The sequence below is a fragment of the Buteo buteo genome, chromosome 6 (genome assembly GCF_964188355.1).
Source record: "Buteo buteo chromosome 6, bButBut1.hap1.1, whole genome shotgun sequence".
NCBI classification, from domain to species: domain Eukaryota; kingdom Metazoa; phylum Chordata; class Aves; order Accipitriformes; family Accipitridae; genus Buteo; species Buteo buteo.
In genome coordinates, this window is record NC_134176.1 from 25,069,621 (window position 1) to 25,083,326 (window position 13,706).

Consider the following 13,706-nt stretch of genomic DNA (forward strand, 5'->3'; position numbering starts at 1 on the left):
GCACCATTACGCCAGGTGTGACGTCGCCCAGACTACAATTCCCAGCGAGGCGCGGCGGGGCGGGGCGCGTGCGCAGCTGCCGCCGCCGCCGCCCCCCCCCCCCTTTCCCCCGCGGCCTGGCTGCCGAGAAGACGGCGGAGGCGGCAAGATGGCGCTCACCAGGTGGGTCTCGCTGGCCCCGTTCTCCCCCGCCCCGGTTGGGGTGACTGTTCTCCCCGGCCTGCCTGTGGCTTCCCAGCCGCTGTGCGAGGCTCCGGCCGACGAGGGCGGCCGCGCTCCGGGAGGGCGCCGCGGCCTCTCCTGGGCAGTGGGCCCGCCGGCCGGTGAGGAGGCCCGGCCGCGGCCGGAGGGCGGGCGGCGAGGGCCGGGCCGGGGCTGGGGGAGCTGCCTTGCCCTGCTTTGTCCTGCCTTGGCGGGAGCGGGTGTTCAGCAGTGCCCCTGGTTCAGGGCTCTGCGTCTTTCGCGTGTTTTCTGTGGGAAGAAGGCGTTCCTTCGCCGCGGCTGGAGGTGATCGGAACCGTGGGGGTTTCGTCGAGGTCTCCTTACCGTGAGCGACGGCGAGAGAGATCTTTGTTGCAAGCTACTGCCTCTCTCGCAAGGCTCAGGTGTGCAGCTTCAGTGGCTGCCCTGGAATGCCGGCTTTCTCGGAGACGGAAGCTTCTGTAATAAACACGTAAAAAGGCTCCGTAGTCTGGACGAGCTGAAAAATGGGAAATCAAGAAATCGGGGTTTGACTTCTTGGCTTTGGCCGGGAGGTATCTGGCGGTAAGGAAGGAGGTGGCAGGCAGATATCTTTCTAGGCGTTTGTTTTGGGAGTCGTTGGGACGTAGGGACGTACTTTATTTTTCTGCTCCGTAGTGGTGGGAAGAATATGCAGTGGTATGTGACGTTCTTGCTGGAAAATGGGTATTGTCATGCTCCTGTTCAAACATGATGTGAATATGCATGAATTTGGTATCAGTTTTTATAGGAATCTGCCAGAATGCTGGCAGACCACACGTTGCTTTTGCTGCTATTATCTCAGAACTTACTGCCCTCAGGTTTATGAGTGCAATACTCAAGTTTCATAAATTGTTTTTTAATCTGTATAGAGTGATTGCAGAGAAAGTAATAATTTAGTAGTAGACTCAAGCATAGTTGAGTGTCACTGAGTAAAGTTATCAGAATTAACTTTTGTTGTCTTTCTTTTTTTGGTGTCTGTCTATGGATGTGCAGTTTTTTACCAGCTCCAACCCAGCTGTCTCAAGACCAGCTGGAACTAGAAGAAAGAGCAAGAGCTCAAAGATCTAGGCAGACTGCTCTAGTCTCGTCACGAAGGGAACCTCCCCCCTACGGTTACCGGAAAGGATGGATACCACGGGTGCTAGAGGTAGATATTTAAATTCACACTGTAGTAGCGTGTCTGCTAATGGGGAAAAAAAGTACATTTTCTGGAGTAGAAATAAACTCTGAGCATCTTGAGTGTAGCTCAGAATTGTGCAAAGCCTTACCACATGAAGCATTTCTATCCAAACCCCTTGATATATTCTTGGCTTGGGGGAAGTTGTTCTAATTCATCAGATTGCTTAAGACATTTGGTGGTAAACAGGACGTTATAAGGATTCTTCCCTTCAGAGGTTGTTGTGTTGTAATATGGAAATAGGTCTATGGTCCTTTCAGTTTACAATCTGTGAATGCAAGGATCCTCTGAGAAAGACATCTGTATTATTCCTCTGTCATTGTTTGTTAAATACACATTCCAAATTATAGCTGGAATAAGTGAACGTGTGTGTATCAGAGAAGAGAATGTTTATGTGTATTTTGTTCGTAGTGTAACGAAAGATAGCTGCTCTTGGGGGAGAAAATTGTTAGAGTTGGAAGGAAATGTAAAAAATTGTCAGATATTCATTGTCTAAGTATGTTACTGGCAAAAGGGTTTTGGACAACATTGTGTATATTTAGCTGTAATCCTTGCCAGTTTAACATAATTTCAACTGGAAATATTAAAAGGTAGAAGGGAAAATACAGATGTATAGCTCTGATTACAAAACTGTTCTAGTACAGTTTCTCACTGTGAGCCACTAAACCTTGCAGATTTTGAAATGGTACTTGACAATAACATCTGAGACCTACTCTGATGAGTCACAAGCCAGTGTGCTTGGGATAAGGCATGCTGTTGAGGTTTTGGTACAGTATTTCACGTATGATCCTGCATTGTTTCCAAATACCATAATTTCATGAGCTAGTAACAGCCTTGCCCTCGTTTATGTTTGAGTCCCATTTTTTTAAAGGTCAATCCAACGCTGTACTGTGGTAATTCATTAGTGCTAGATAGGTAGGTTCAGCATTTACTAAAGGATAGGATGTTAAAAGTTTACCTTTGTTACACCCAGTGTAGGCCTTCCCTACACTGTTGACTACTAAAGTTAGTATTTTAGTGCTTATTCTTTCTAAACATTAGTAAAAGATCTTAAGAAGTCAGGTGATGAAGGTTTTCAAAGAGTTTCCAGCATCACTGGGCCACAAAGTGATGCACATCTCAAAAAGACTGTTAAGGACTCCTTTCTGTCTCATAAACAAATGCAAATTCTTCAAGAGCGGTAAGTGTTTCCAAAGCATAACCTTTTTCCAGTGATCCTGGAATGCCATTGTTGGAAAAAACCAAAATCTGTTCTTAATAGATCAAGGGTTATGCACAAAATTTTGAGGAATGACTGACTTTTGTTTTGCCCAATACTTTGATTCTGTAATGAACTGTTGAATGTGGGACATGCAGGGGAAGACTTTGATTAACTGAAGCTATATTTCAGTGAGCACTTAAAGATGGCATAAGCATGTTCTTCTTTGGAGGGAAGTGTTCTGCTCATTCATTCCAGCCTCAGACCATGCTCTCTGTTGCAGTGGTGTTAACTATTTGGTCACATGGTGAGCATGGAGGGAGATCAATCTATCCAAGACACCCATTTTTCTTCTTTGATCTGCTTCGTTAATCACACTCTGCATAAGCAGTACCTTTGCAACAGAGGCAGAGGGAGATGTTCATGCTGCTTTAAGCAAATGCTTACTCTGAATTACTGTGTTTGAAACTGTAGCCTGAAGTTGGTTTATGAATAGTGCCAATTCTGTGTGCATCCTCAGTGTTGCTGAGTTAGGATGCTCTGCTTTAAGAGGTCTTTTGGTTATCTGTTCATTAAATGCTTTTACAGCAACATGTTGAATGAGAGAGGAAGTAAACTTTAAGAATATTGGGCTGTTGGGTGCTGGCCCAGTTTGCAATGTATTCACATATCAGAGTAAGGAAACAGGATAGTTTGGCATTTGTGCCATTGTAAAGCTATGAGCTACAGGCTTTGGAAGGAATGGAAAGTTTTTTTAACAATTTGACTTCATTGTGGTGTGAAAAGCAACAAATAACCAGTAGAAATTTTCATGCAAAAAATGCTGCTCTTGTAATTTTAGTATTTCTACAGTTGCTTTATTGCAGAAGGTAAACTTCTGAAGTTCTAATTAATAACTCACATGTGAATTAAATACTTAGTCATGTTTTGTCTGCAGCATAGTAGTGCCTGCACATTCTAGTTAGTGATACGGGCTCTTGCTCTCTTCAGGGAGTAATTACTGCAAGATGTCTGTGCAATTCAGTGTCTTTTAATAAGTGTAAGTTCTATAGTCCATGCTCTCTTAACAGCTAAAATAATAATGTTACTAGAGCATTCTGGCAATATTTCATTTTGTTAAAAACAATCCTCTCATTCATTCCCTTTCCTACCTATGCAAGTGTTGTACCATGTTTTTGTCTTTAAGTCATTCACTGCTTTTTCTTTTGTGTAGGATTTTGGCGATGGGGGTGCTTTCCCAGAAATTCATGTGGCCCAATATCCATTGGATATGGGCCGAAAGAAGAAAATGTCCAATGCTTTGGCTGTTCAGGTGGATGCAGAAGGAAAAATAAAATATGATGCAATTGCTCGACAAGGACAATCAAAGGACAAGGTAGTATTTCTTCAAATATGTAGACTGGCATGTATACCTTGAAAAGTTGTATGTACACATTGCATAAACTCATTGGTCTGGCATTAGCCAAGTGGATTGTGTCCTGTTTTCTTAAGTTTTAAGACCTGAGATAGTGTTAGACAGACATGAGCATTTTGACTGGGATCACTGTGTGATCTTCTCTGTTATGTAATTAAAAGGTAAGGTGAAAATGGTGAATGTCTCTACACAAAACTTGCTTGATAGCTTAGCAGCTTTTGTTAGAGAGCTTTCCAATGAAGGCAAGAAACTGCAAACAGGCCTGATCACAGGCAGCCTCGTTTCAGTGTTTAGAGAGGAGGGGAGGGGGAAGAAAAAACACAGTTCAGCTTTCAGAATAGTACACCTTGTGTCTCATTAATTTAACGTTTGACTCTTCTGGCTGTTTTCAATGTTGTTGGATGCTTTTTTTTTTTTTCTTTTTTTAATTGCAGCAGAAAGTATTGCCAGTGGTTATACTCAAAAATTTTTGTGTTAAGTTTGGTGATGGCAAGATTCTCATCGAGCTTAAGGGGAACTAGCTTCAATTTCCTGTATACAGTAGCCTTTCTAAAAACAAAGAGATGACACTTTATCTTGAAGTCCTAACTACTGTTGAGGGGACCAGGTACTTGGGTCTCCTAAGTCCACTTTAAGGAGTATTTAAGTCTGCCTTTTCAAGTGCAACAAAGTGGACTACATTAAAACTTTTTGATTCTTTTAAGCAGATATTGGGGGCTGGAAGACTGCTGAGGCATGACCAAGTGTATGACCAGCTGCTTGTTATAGCAAGCATCTTGTGTAAAGAATAGGGTAACCCAAGGAATATCTCAAAAGAGGGTTAACTACAAAAGGTGTTTTGGTTAACAGACATGAATAGTTGTTCTCAAAATAATTTGACATCTCCTGCTTTAATTTAGGATACCTTGAAAAGCTTATGGGTATGTAATATGCCCTATGTCTTACTGCAAATGAGGAAGGGGGAAACCTATCTAATCATAAAAGCAAAAGGTGAACTTTACCTCTCAAACGAAAAAATAGGGTGAGCTTTCTAGGAATATATAGGGAAATCTTTCTTTTTAACAGATAATTTTTTGTTGTTGTTTTAAACTGATCCTACAGTTGCCAAAGTTGCAGAAAGATAATGCCAACAGGATTTTATGTTTAACTAATACTCTATCGTTGAGTGTCAGAAAAGTGTCACATCTTGTATATCCTTATCCTGTGCATCATAAGTTACTGCAGTACCTTTGAAAAAAAATTACTTCAAATCAGACTCTATGCTGTCATGTGGTAGAAGGTAGTCAGACTAAACAGAAACAACAGCAGTTGCCATATTTGTATTGAGGGGACTTTCACTGGGGCTCCATCAGACTTTATGTAGTGTCTTGAATTATTTGTCCAGAGGAAGGTGCTAAAATATTAACTACACTTACAAAATCTTGTGACTAAATATTTGATACTTGATACTACATAGAAATTTGACTTATCCCAAAGCATAAAAAATTATTACTTCTTGCATACTTATCTGCTCCAAATAATCATACTGATTTTGGGGAAGCTGTAGGGCAAATAAGAAGCAAAAAAGAAAAACTGGTGTAGTTAAGCCCTCATTTTTACAACTTGTCAAATATATCTTTACCTACTTGTAGGATCAGATTTAACTTGTGTATAGTAGAACTGTGCAGATTGGGATCTAAGTATATTTGAAAAAGATCTAGAAATGATAGGCTTTAGGCAAAAATGACTGATCTTTTGCAGTGTCTTATTTGGTTCAGAGTTAGGAAAATACTTAGAACAGGTGAAGTTAAATCTAAGCTGTTAACATTTTTCATATTTGATTCATGAAGACCTGTACCAGCATTCATTCATTTTCCATGTGGCATCTGTAACGAAGCAGTAATATTCTCATTTTGTAGCCATACTTACCAGGATGGGAGAGATGCGTGGCTTTTCCAAAACTGGGCTCTGTAGAACTGGAATTAGGGTTTCCTAACGCTAAGCTCTGCCTTCTGGGCCAGCTTGATTCTGATTGCATCCAGCTGGATGTGAATGCTGAGACTAAAGATTAAGTATTGTGATTCAAGGGAGAGTAAAACTGGGGGAAAATTAGGTATTTGAAACAATTTCACTGGAAGTAGCTGAACTACTATTGCTTCATTTGTTGTGCAGGAGAGAGGAAAGTATTGGCAGAGATGTTATAGGAAGCAGATCTTCAGTGATCTGTGTTGAGTTGAATAATGTGAAATATTTTCTATAAGAGAGAACTTCTGGTAGTACAGTGTCAGTAGGATTACATACAGAAAGTTTCATTATCCTGAGAGCGGCAGTTGTAATTCAAATATTTCTTCAATCTTAATACTTAGAGCTAAGAGAAACAGATACTTAGCAGCCTGCCAGAAATGAGATGGAGTTTCTGATCCTATTCTATGAGCTGCTTGTTTGGTCTGAGTTAAGCAAATTTTGCTTTTGCTACAGCTTATGGATTTTTTGAAGTTGAATTAAGTATTCTGCTTTCTTGTAGAAGCAGCAGTTCCATCACCTGAACCCTATATCTAGATGGCTTGTCAGCAGTTTCTGCTATTGCATTGGTTCATCTCTCTTGCATCTGTTCCCTTACATATTTAAAAAATAGTTTCTTCAGAGAATTTTCCTTGAAAAATGCTGACATAAATGAGATAGTCTGACAAGCCTCCTGTTTGGGGCTGGCAGAAAGTCTGCTAGACATGAAATGCTGGATAATGTTGACAAACCTGGATGCATGACCTTACAGATTAGAGGATGGGGTTCTGTCTGGTTGTCCAGATGAAGAATTGCCAGCATTGGCCGTGTGGTTAGCTCTTGTGCTGCTATAGACTCTTTGAATACTTTCTCTACTCACATTACTAAAAGCCAGGCTAAAATAATGCATCATAATTGATATATTTTGGTGAGACTGATGCTCTGCCCCATATTAGGAAAATAAGGACATATAATTGCTTCCTATGTTTTTATTAAGACGAGAGAGTGAAATCAAGGAATGGAACTATTAGGTCCATTGTGTTTTTATGGCAAGGATGACTTTCTGTGCAGGAGTTGGATTTCTTCATGATGGCCCAAGGCTGTGGCTTGGATGTTAAAGGAGAAAAAAAGCACCACAAATCTTACCTACAGTTTTTTCTCAAGATTGTGAATTCAGTTGAAACATTTACAAGAGTTCCATTGTTGAAGGAACTCCTGTCACAGCAGTGGAACAGGTCAAGAGAACATGAATCAAAAGTGTTCTTTACTCAGAATGTATTTGCCTTGTGGTAGAGCTTGGTTTGAGAGCTTATCACCAATTTTTTCACTGATGTGTGTGCCAGGCTTACAACCAGGTAATTGTAATGCCTTCTAAAATGTTATATGCTTTATATGGAGAAACCATTCTTTGACAAGGAAGCAATTCATTCTGCAATGCTTGATGGTAGCTTGTTGATTTACATATAGGATTGATGAGCGCTGTACAGAGCTGCTTTGGATGTAGAGAATAAAATATGTTGACAGGAGGGATTTGTGTCTTACAAATGAAGAAATTTCTGTCAAGACACTTGTGTTTATTGGATGTCTTGTGAAACTCTGAATGTGATTGATGTCTAAATCCTACCATGAACTTCAGTATCTTAAACAACTAGTTAGGTAAGATTGTTTTCTTTCTGATGGCAGTGGCATGCAGATTCTAATTGCTGCCGGTTAAGGCTGCCGCAACCAGCCAGGGAATCATGTAGCTGTACCAAAAATTGAGCGTTTTGTTTCTGCCTAGAAGGAGATTCTGCTTTTTGGTAGCCATCAAATGAAATAACTGAAACATAGGCTGATGCTTCCTTTAAAATGTCATAGGTGAAAAATGGTGGTGGATGGGCATACTACAATATCAAACAATCTGAGTCTCCTCTTTATCTTAGATTAATAAAATGTCTCAACATTACTTTTAAAATAAGGTAAATATCTAGAAGAATGACAGAGTGCAACATCTTTATGTGCCTGTCTATATCACCTCAAAAAAGGACTCCATTAAGAACATGCAAGTGTATCAAGTTTTTGAGACAAAAATTTTTGTATTTTCAGGCTAGTTTAATCTGTATAATGGATTTCTTGCATATTAATGCAGCTTGCTATTTGCATGCAATACTTTAGGGTTTAAATAGTTCACGTAGTTAATTTGTACCTCGGCGTAGTGTAGTTTTTAGAGCACCTCTTGGACTTTTTTATTTTCTTTTTTGTCTTCTGGGATATTCTGAGCTCTTTCAGCATACTTTGTTCTTCATGCAGCAAGACGCTTGGACTTAGAGTTAATTACCTTAGAGGAACACTGCTCTTCAGATGTCCTTCATTCAGCATCTGAGAAGCTAGGATATTATTGATACTAATTCAAAGGATTAAAATTTTAGGAGCGAAGGCTGAGAAGCAGTAAATGGCTCTTGTGTGACAAATTAATGCTGAGGCTAAAGGTCAATTTCACAGTTGGACATGCACTTTCTAATGAACTTGAAATAATAGTTGTAATGACTTTTAACCCTTTGAACTAAGACTTTCTGATGTTATTTTTTGGACAGACGTGAAGCATTAATGCAATACTATAAATTTTTCCCTGTAGCCATTTAATAGTGTTCTTTCCCTGTATTTAAAATTGGGGCTTAAAGCTACTGAGAGCTGCTGCATGTTGTATGAAGACTGAAATACCTATGTAAGGGAAGGTGTCAAGAACAGGTTTCTCAAGCATTTGTCTTTTTCAAGAAAATGGCAAGCACAATGAAACAGAAACATCTAGATGCTGAAAAAGACTTGTATCAAATTATTAAGTAAACCTTAAAAACAGAGGTACAAATGTGGAATTTTTTTTTTTTTAATTTGGTCTGTCTTGGGGACCCTGAAAAAGCGAAAGAGTAGGAAAGGGAAGCAGGAAACTAGTGTCCGATCCCAGCTCTCAGAGTGATTTACATAATTATATTTAATCAAATTGCTTCTTTTCTTTGATTATTCCATCTGTACAATGGGGTCCAGAGTATATTTTTCTGTGGGAGTCATTGGAGAACATGTAATTGTAATGCATTTAGAGTTCTATACAAGTTTTCATTAGTACCTAAAGTATAATCTAGGCCTGAAACGTTTCCTTTGATACATGTACATTTATTCCTATTTGCTAGCACTAATAAAATGTAATGTCTTCCAGGTTATTTACAGTAAATACACAGATCTTGTGCCAAAAGAGGTCATGAATGTGGATGATCCTGAACTGCAAAGACCAGACGAGGAAGCAATTAGAGAGGTATTACATGCACTGATGTGCCTAGTTATCAGTGGTATATTGTATGTCTTGCATATATGATGAGATGCATATTGTGGTATTTTTGTCTTCAGATAACAGAGAAGACAAGAGCAGCCTTGGAGAAATCAGTCTCCCAAAAAGTTGCAGCAGCCATGCCGGTTCGAGCAGCTGATAAACTTGCTCCTGCACAGTACATTCGGTATGTAGTGCTGGTGTGTGTGTAAGATGTTGTGTTATGTATATACATACATACATATATATAAATATATATAATTGATGTATTTTGAATTAACCCACTAATGATAACCTAGTTTGAAGTGTGTTGAAATATGTCTTAACATGTCATGAGTTGTGGCACTTTGTGGAGGGGTTATTGTTTTAGCAACAAAATACAGATGTTGTTGGGGAGCACTATTAATGATGCCGCTATTAATGATGCTGCCTTAAAAATGGAGTCTTTACTGGGAGTTTCAAGCCAATACAAGGCATGTAACAAAGTTCTTCCCTCATATAAAATGAGCAACTGGAAAGAATTGGAATTACTAGGAGGCTGATACTCATTTATGATTATTTTCTGCTGTGAACACAGGAAAATTCCATGGCAGGGTTAGACTTGGCTTGAGGTAAATTCTGAAAAAAGTATGTGAAGAGGTTCTTAATAACCAGTAAGTAGTCACCAGGGATTCACAGATGTAGGTAAAGAGTATTGTGTCATGCTGTGTGTACTCTATTGGTTTGTTTCATCTACTTCAGAATCTAGGTTGAAACAGGAGAATGTAGCCCTGGGAAGATACATTCTGTCTGGTAATTGATTCTCTGCATTCAGTCCGGTATCCTCTGTGCAGTTACCTGCTCCTGGCATTCACAGCAGAAGTGTCTTAAATTGGTGTGGATAAAATGAAAATGCAGCTAGAGCAGTGAACTGACTGAAAACGGAGGTGGGCAAGGAATATCTAGCTGTGTGCAGAGAACAGAGCGCTTTGTTTTACTCAGGTACACACCATCTCAGCAAGGCGTTGCCTTCAACTCTGGAGCAAAACAGAGAGTTATTCGGATGGTGGAAATGCAGAAGGACCCTATGGAGCCTCCAAGATTCAAGTAAATATTCAAAATTTGTTCACAGCAAATAGAAGATTCTGAAGTGTATTTCTGTATAGCATATTGTTTGTAATTGTTTTCCTAATTGTTCAGAATTAACAAGAAGATTCCACGTGGACCACCTTCTCCTCCAGCACCTGTAATGCACTCTCCTAGTAGAAAGGTATGAAATGTCTTAGCTGTTCTCAGTTTTGAATTCTAGATGGGTTCACAAATTCTATCTTGTTCTAGTTCATTTCTGTGCACCTTCTCCTTACTGTTCTTTTGATGTGATGTTAAGTGATAAACTTGGTGCCCAGTGCAGGCTTTTTGTTTTTTTCTTTGGGCAGTTCTGAAACTAGCTCTCTTCCTATGTACCTTGTCAAAGGTTGAGTAGATTTCTCATGTATTTTATGCAGGGCTGCATTATTGGAGTTGTTCATGGCATAGATGAATTGGCTGAGGCTTTAGCCTTGGTACACTAATGCTGCTTTTAGACAACACTATTACGCTAATTCTTATTGACACTAACTTGTGTTATTAAGGATTAGCTCCTTCCGAGAGATAAGCGTAGTGGTGGTTCATCAGTTTCCTACATCTTGAACTGCTATTAAATGTGCAAATGTTAACAAGCTGGCTGTGAGTTCCGGCCTGTGTGACAAAAGTTTAAGAGGATGGCTGAAAAGCTATCATTAGTTTATTCAATGTTGGCAAAGGTACAGTGCAGAAATGAACATCTTATTGCTGCTAAGAAGAGTTGGGTTTTTTGTAGCAGTGTCCTGAACTTTGTACTCTAATTTATAAGTAGTTTCATAGCTGCCTTTGAGAAAGAAAACAGTATTTCCTTTTGCTATAAATCTAAAGATGACTTTGCTTCTTCTTTTACATCAGATGACTGTGAAAGAGCAGCAAGAGTGGAAAATTCCTCCGTGCATTTCAAACTGGAAAAATGCAAAGGTAAGTAAGTTGTCATAAATCTATCTTACTAATGTTGCACACCACTGGGAGACTTCTGTGAATGAATAAGCTTGAATAATACTGGTTTTAAACCTCTAGAGTTAGGTAAACTAGGCTGGCTGCTTCCAGCATGGAGGACACATGATTGTACAACTCAGTTTTTGTCTCTTTGGCATATAAGGTTGTCAGGTTGACAGGAGTATAGAAGTGAGAGAGAATATGTTACTTCATGGCAGAGATCATGCATTTTGAGAGACAAAAATGGCATTAGTTAAAATCCCCATAATAGTGCAGTATGCGGAGTCTGAAACCAGAGTCTCTGGAGCTCACAAAGTAAAGCCATCTAAACTGAAAAAGGGAAAGGTAATTCATAGAGAACCAAACATGTTTCTTTTTAAATTTCTGGAAAGTTCTTGTTGCATTCTTTCACTGATTAGTTTTCATCACTTACCTACTCAAACAAGGAATAAAAATAGCTATGTCCTGTCCCTTTGATTTTTATCAGTCAGTAAGTTTATGTTCAGAGAAAAGGAAGAATTTATGATTTGCTGCAGTAACTGGTCTAATCGTTCTCAAACTTACCAAGCAGTTGTTATGAGGCAGCCTCTTCAAATGGAGGAAAGAAAGGCTGCATGTTTGGATGTTATTTTTTTCTACCTCAACACAGCTGTATAACTGGGACTGATGCTAATTAGTAGGTCAAATTTTACAGATGCTAAAACCAAAGCAAAAATTTTGTAGGGCTCGCTAAAGAATCTTAAAATATAATCTATAAATAATTTTAGGTTTCAGTTTTTGAAAGCAAAATTGGCATTTAGTGTCTCTTACTTTTGCTGGCAGCCTTGCCCCTTACTTTCTCATTTTGAATCAGCTAACCTCTTAACAGATGTGAAAACAGTTTAGGGAAAACCATTTTTAAGCACAAATGGTAAAACAGCTTAGAGACTGGGAAAGCTATTATCTGTAGTTCTTAACACAAAGCAAAGAGTGGACCTTATCAGTCAAAAACTGTCATTCGTACTAAAATGTAATGTGAAGGGAAATTGTGATTCGGATTTGGGGGGAGTGTAGAATTGGAGTGAAGCTTTGTATTGCCTGGTATGAATTTGAAGTATATATAAAGGAGGTCCATTGAGGCATATTAATGATGGGCTGTGAGTTTTGTGGTTTTGTTTTCTTACACAATAAATAATGTTTGTTATTTACAAATAATGTTAGTTTCTGTGATTAACTGCCTCTGTTTCCACCGTAGGGTTACACCATTCCATTAGATAAGCGTCTGGCTGCAGATGGCAGAGGACTGCAGACAGTTCATATTAATGAAAACTTTGCCAAGCTTGCTGAGGCTCTCTATATAGCTGACAGAAAGGTCAGGTGGTTTTTTAAACTGTTTTATTCCATGTGGTTTTACCTTCTTTGTATGTTTATTTCCTTGGGAAAATCAACCATGAATAGGCTATAGCTTCTGATTTATCCTGCTGCTTAGCTAACATAAGATGTAAGGTCTTATTCCCAGTGTCTTTGAATCAGTGGCTCAGTGTGGGTTAAATTACTGGAGATCATGGATCTTGTTTCTCAGCTCTCACTGCTGTGGCTGTCTGGCTTTGAACGTCCTCTTTGTGGCTTATTCCTGCCCTGCTTACTGGATAGCTCCATGACAGAAGATCTGCTTGCATCCCAGGTGCTAGCTTTAGCATTCTGTCTTTTTAACTATGTCTTATGTGTGCAGGCTCGTGAGGCAGTAGAGATGCGTGCCCAGGTGGAGAGGAAGATGGCTCAGAAAGAAAAGGAGAAACATGAGGAAAAGCTCCGAGAAATGGCTCAGAAAGCCAGGGAGAGAAGAGCAGGGATCAAAACCCATGTTGAAAAAGGTACATTTCTTTGTTATTAAGATGCTGTGGGGGTTTTTTACCACACCCTGAAGTGTGGATTTGGAGAAGTAACGTGAGAACTTATAATACCTAAATATCCACAGTAATTTTTAAGCATGATATCTGTTCTTCATGTCTTTACTTGATCAGCCAGTGAATTTGGTTAATTCACTGGCTGGCTTGATGGGATCTGGATTTGAACCTCACAGCAGTATGTCGGTGTATACAGATTTAGGACTGTTGAGAATTTCAGGGTTGTTAATGGATCAGTGCAAGTAATGGCTTTCATGGACTGTTCTAAACTATTTTTTTAGAAAAGGCTTGTTGCAGGTGAAGAGCAACTTTGTAAACAAAGAACTATAAGTTTTCAAAGATGGTAAATGCAGTATTCTGTCTCTTGCACTGTTACAACTGGTCTTGCAGAACTGTAGTTCTGTTGGCCACTAAGCCCAAAAACTGCTAACCTAACTAAATCATAACCATTGTGATAAGTCTTATGTTTTGATTGAAATGACATTTCAAAG

The 13,706-nt window shown here is 39.3% G+C and overlaps 1 protein-coding gene across 1 annotated transcript in view; it reads left to right on the forward strand.

Moving 5' to 3' along the window:
* The window catches only part of SNW1 (SNW domain containing 1), a 17,957-nt gene continuing 4,251 nt past the window's right edge, over window positions 1–13,706 (forward strand). The window contains exons 1-10 of the mRNA XM_075030078.1: window positions 1–162; window positions 1,216–1,369; window positions 3,811–3,972; window positions 9,182–9,277; window positions 9,370–9,476; window positions 10,271–10,375; window positions 10,469–10,538; window positions 11,246–11,311; window positions 12,564–12,680; window positions 13,041–13,182. Coding sequence (XP_074886179.1) covers window positions 149–162; window positions 1,216–1,369; window positions 3,811–3,972; window positions 9,182–9,277; window positions 9,370–9,476; window positions 10,271–10,375; window positions 10,469–10,538; window positions 11,246–11,311; window positions 12,564–12,680; window positions 13,041–13,182 — 1,033 coding nt within the window. The 5' untranslated portion in view covers window positions 1–148. The remainder of the gene's footprint in view (window positions 163–1,215; window positions 1,370–3,810; window positions 3,973–9,181; window positions 9,278–9,369; window positions 9,477–10,270; window positions 10,376–10,468; window positions 10,539–11,245; window positions 11,312–12,563; window positions 12,681–13,040; window positions 13,183–13,706) is intronic.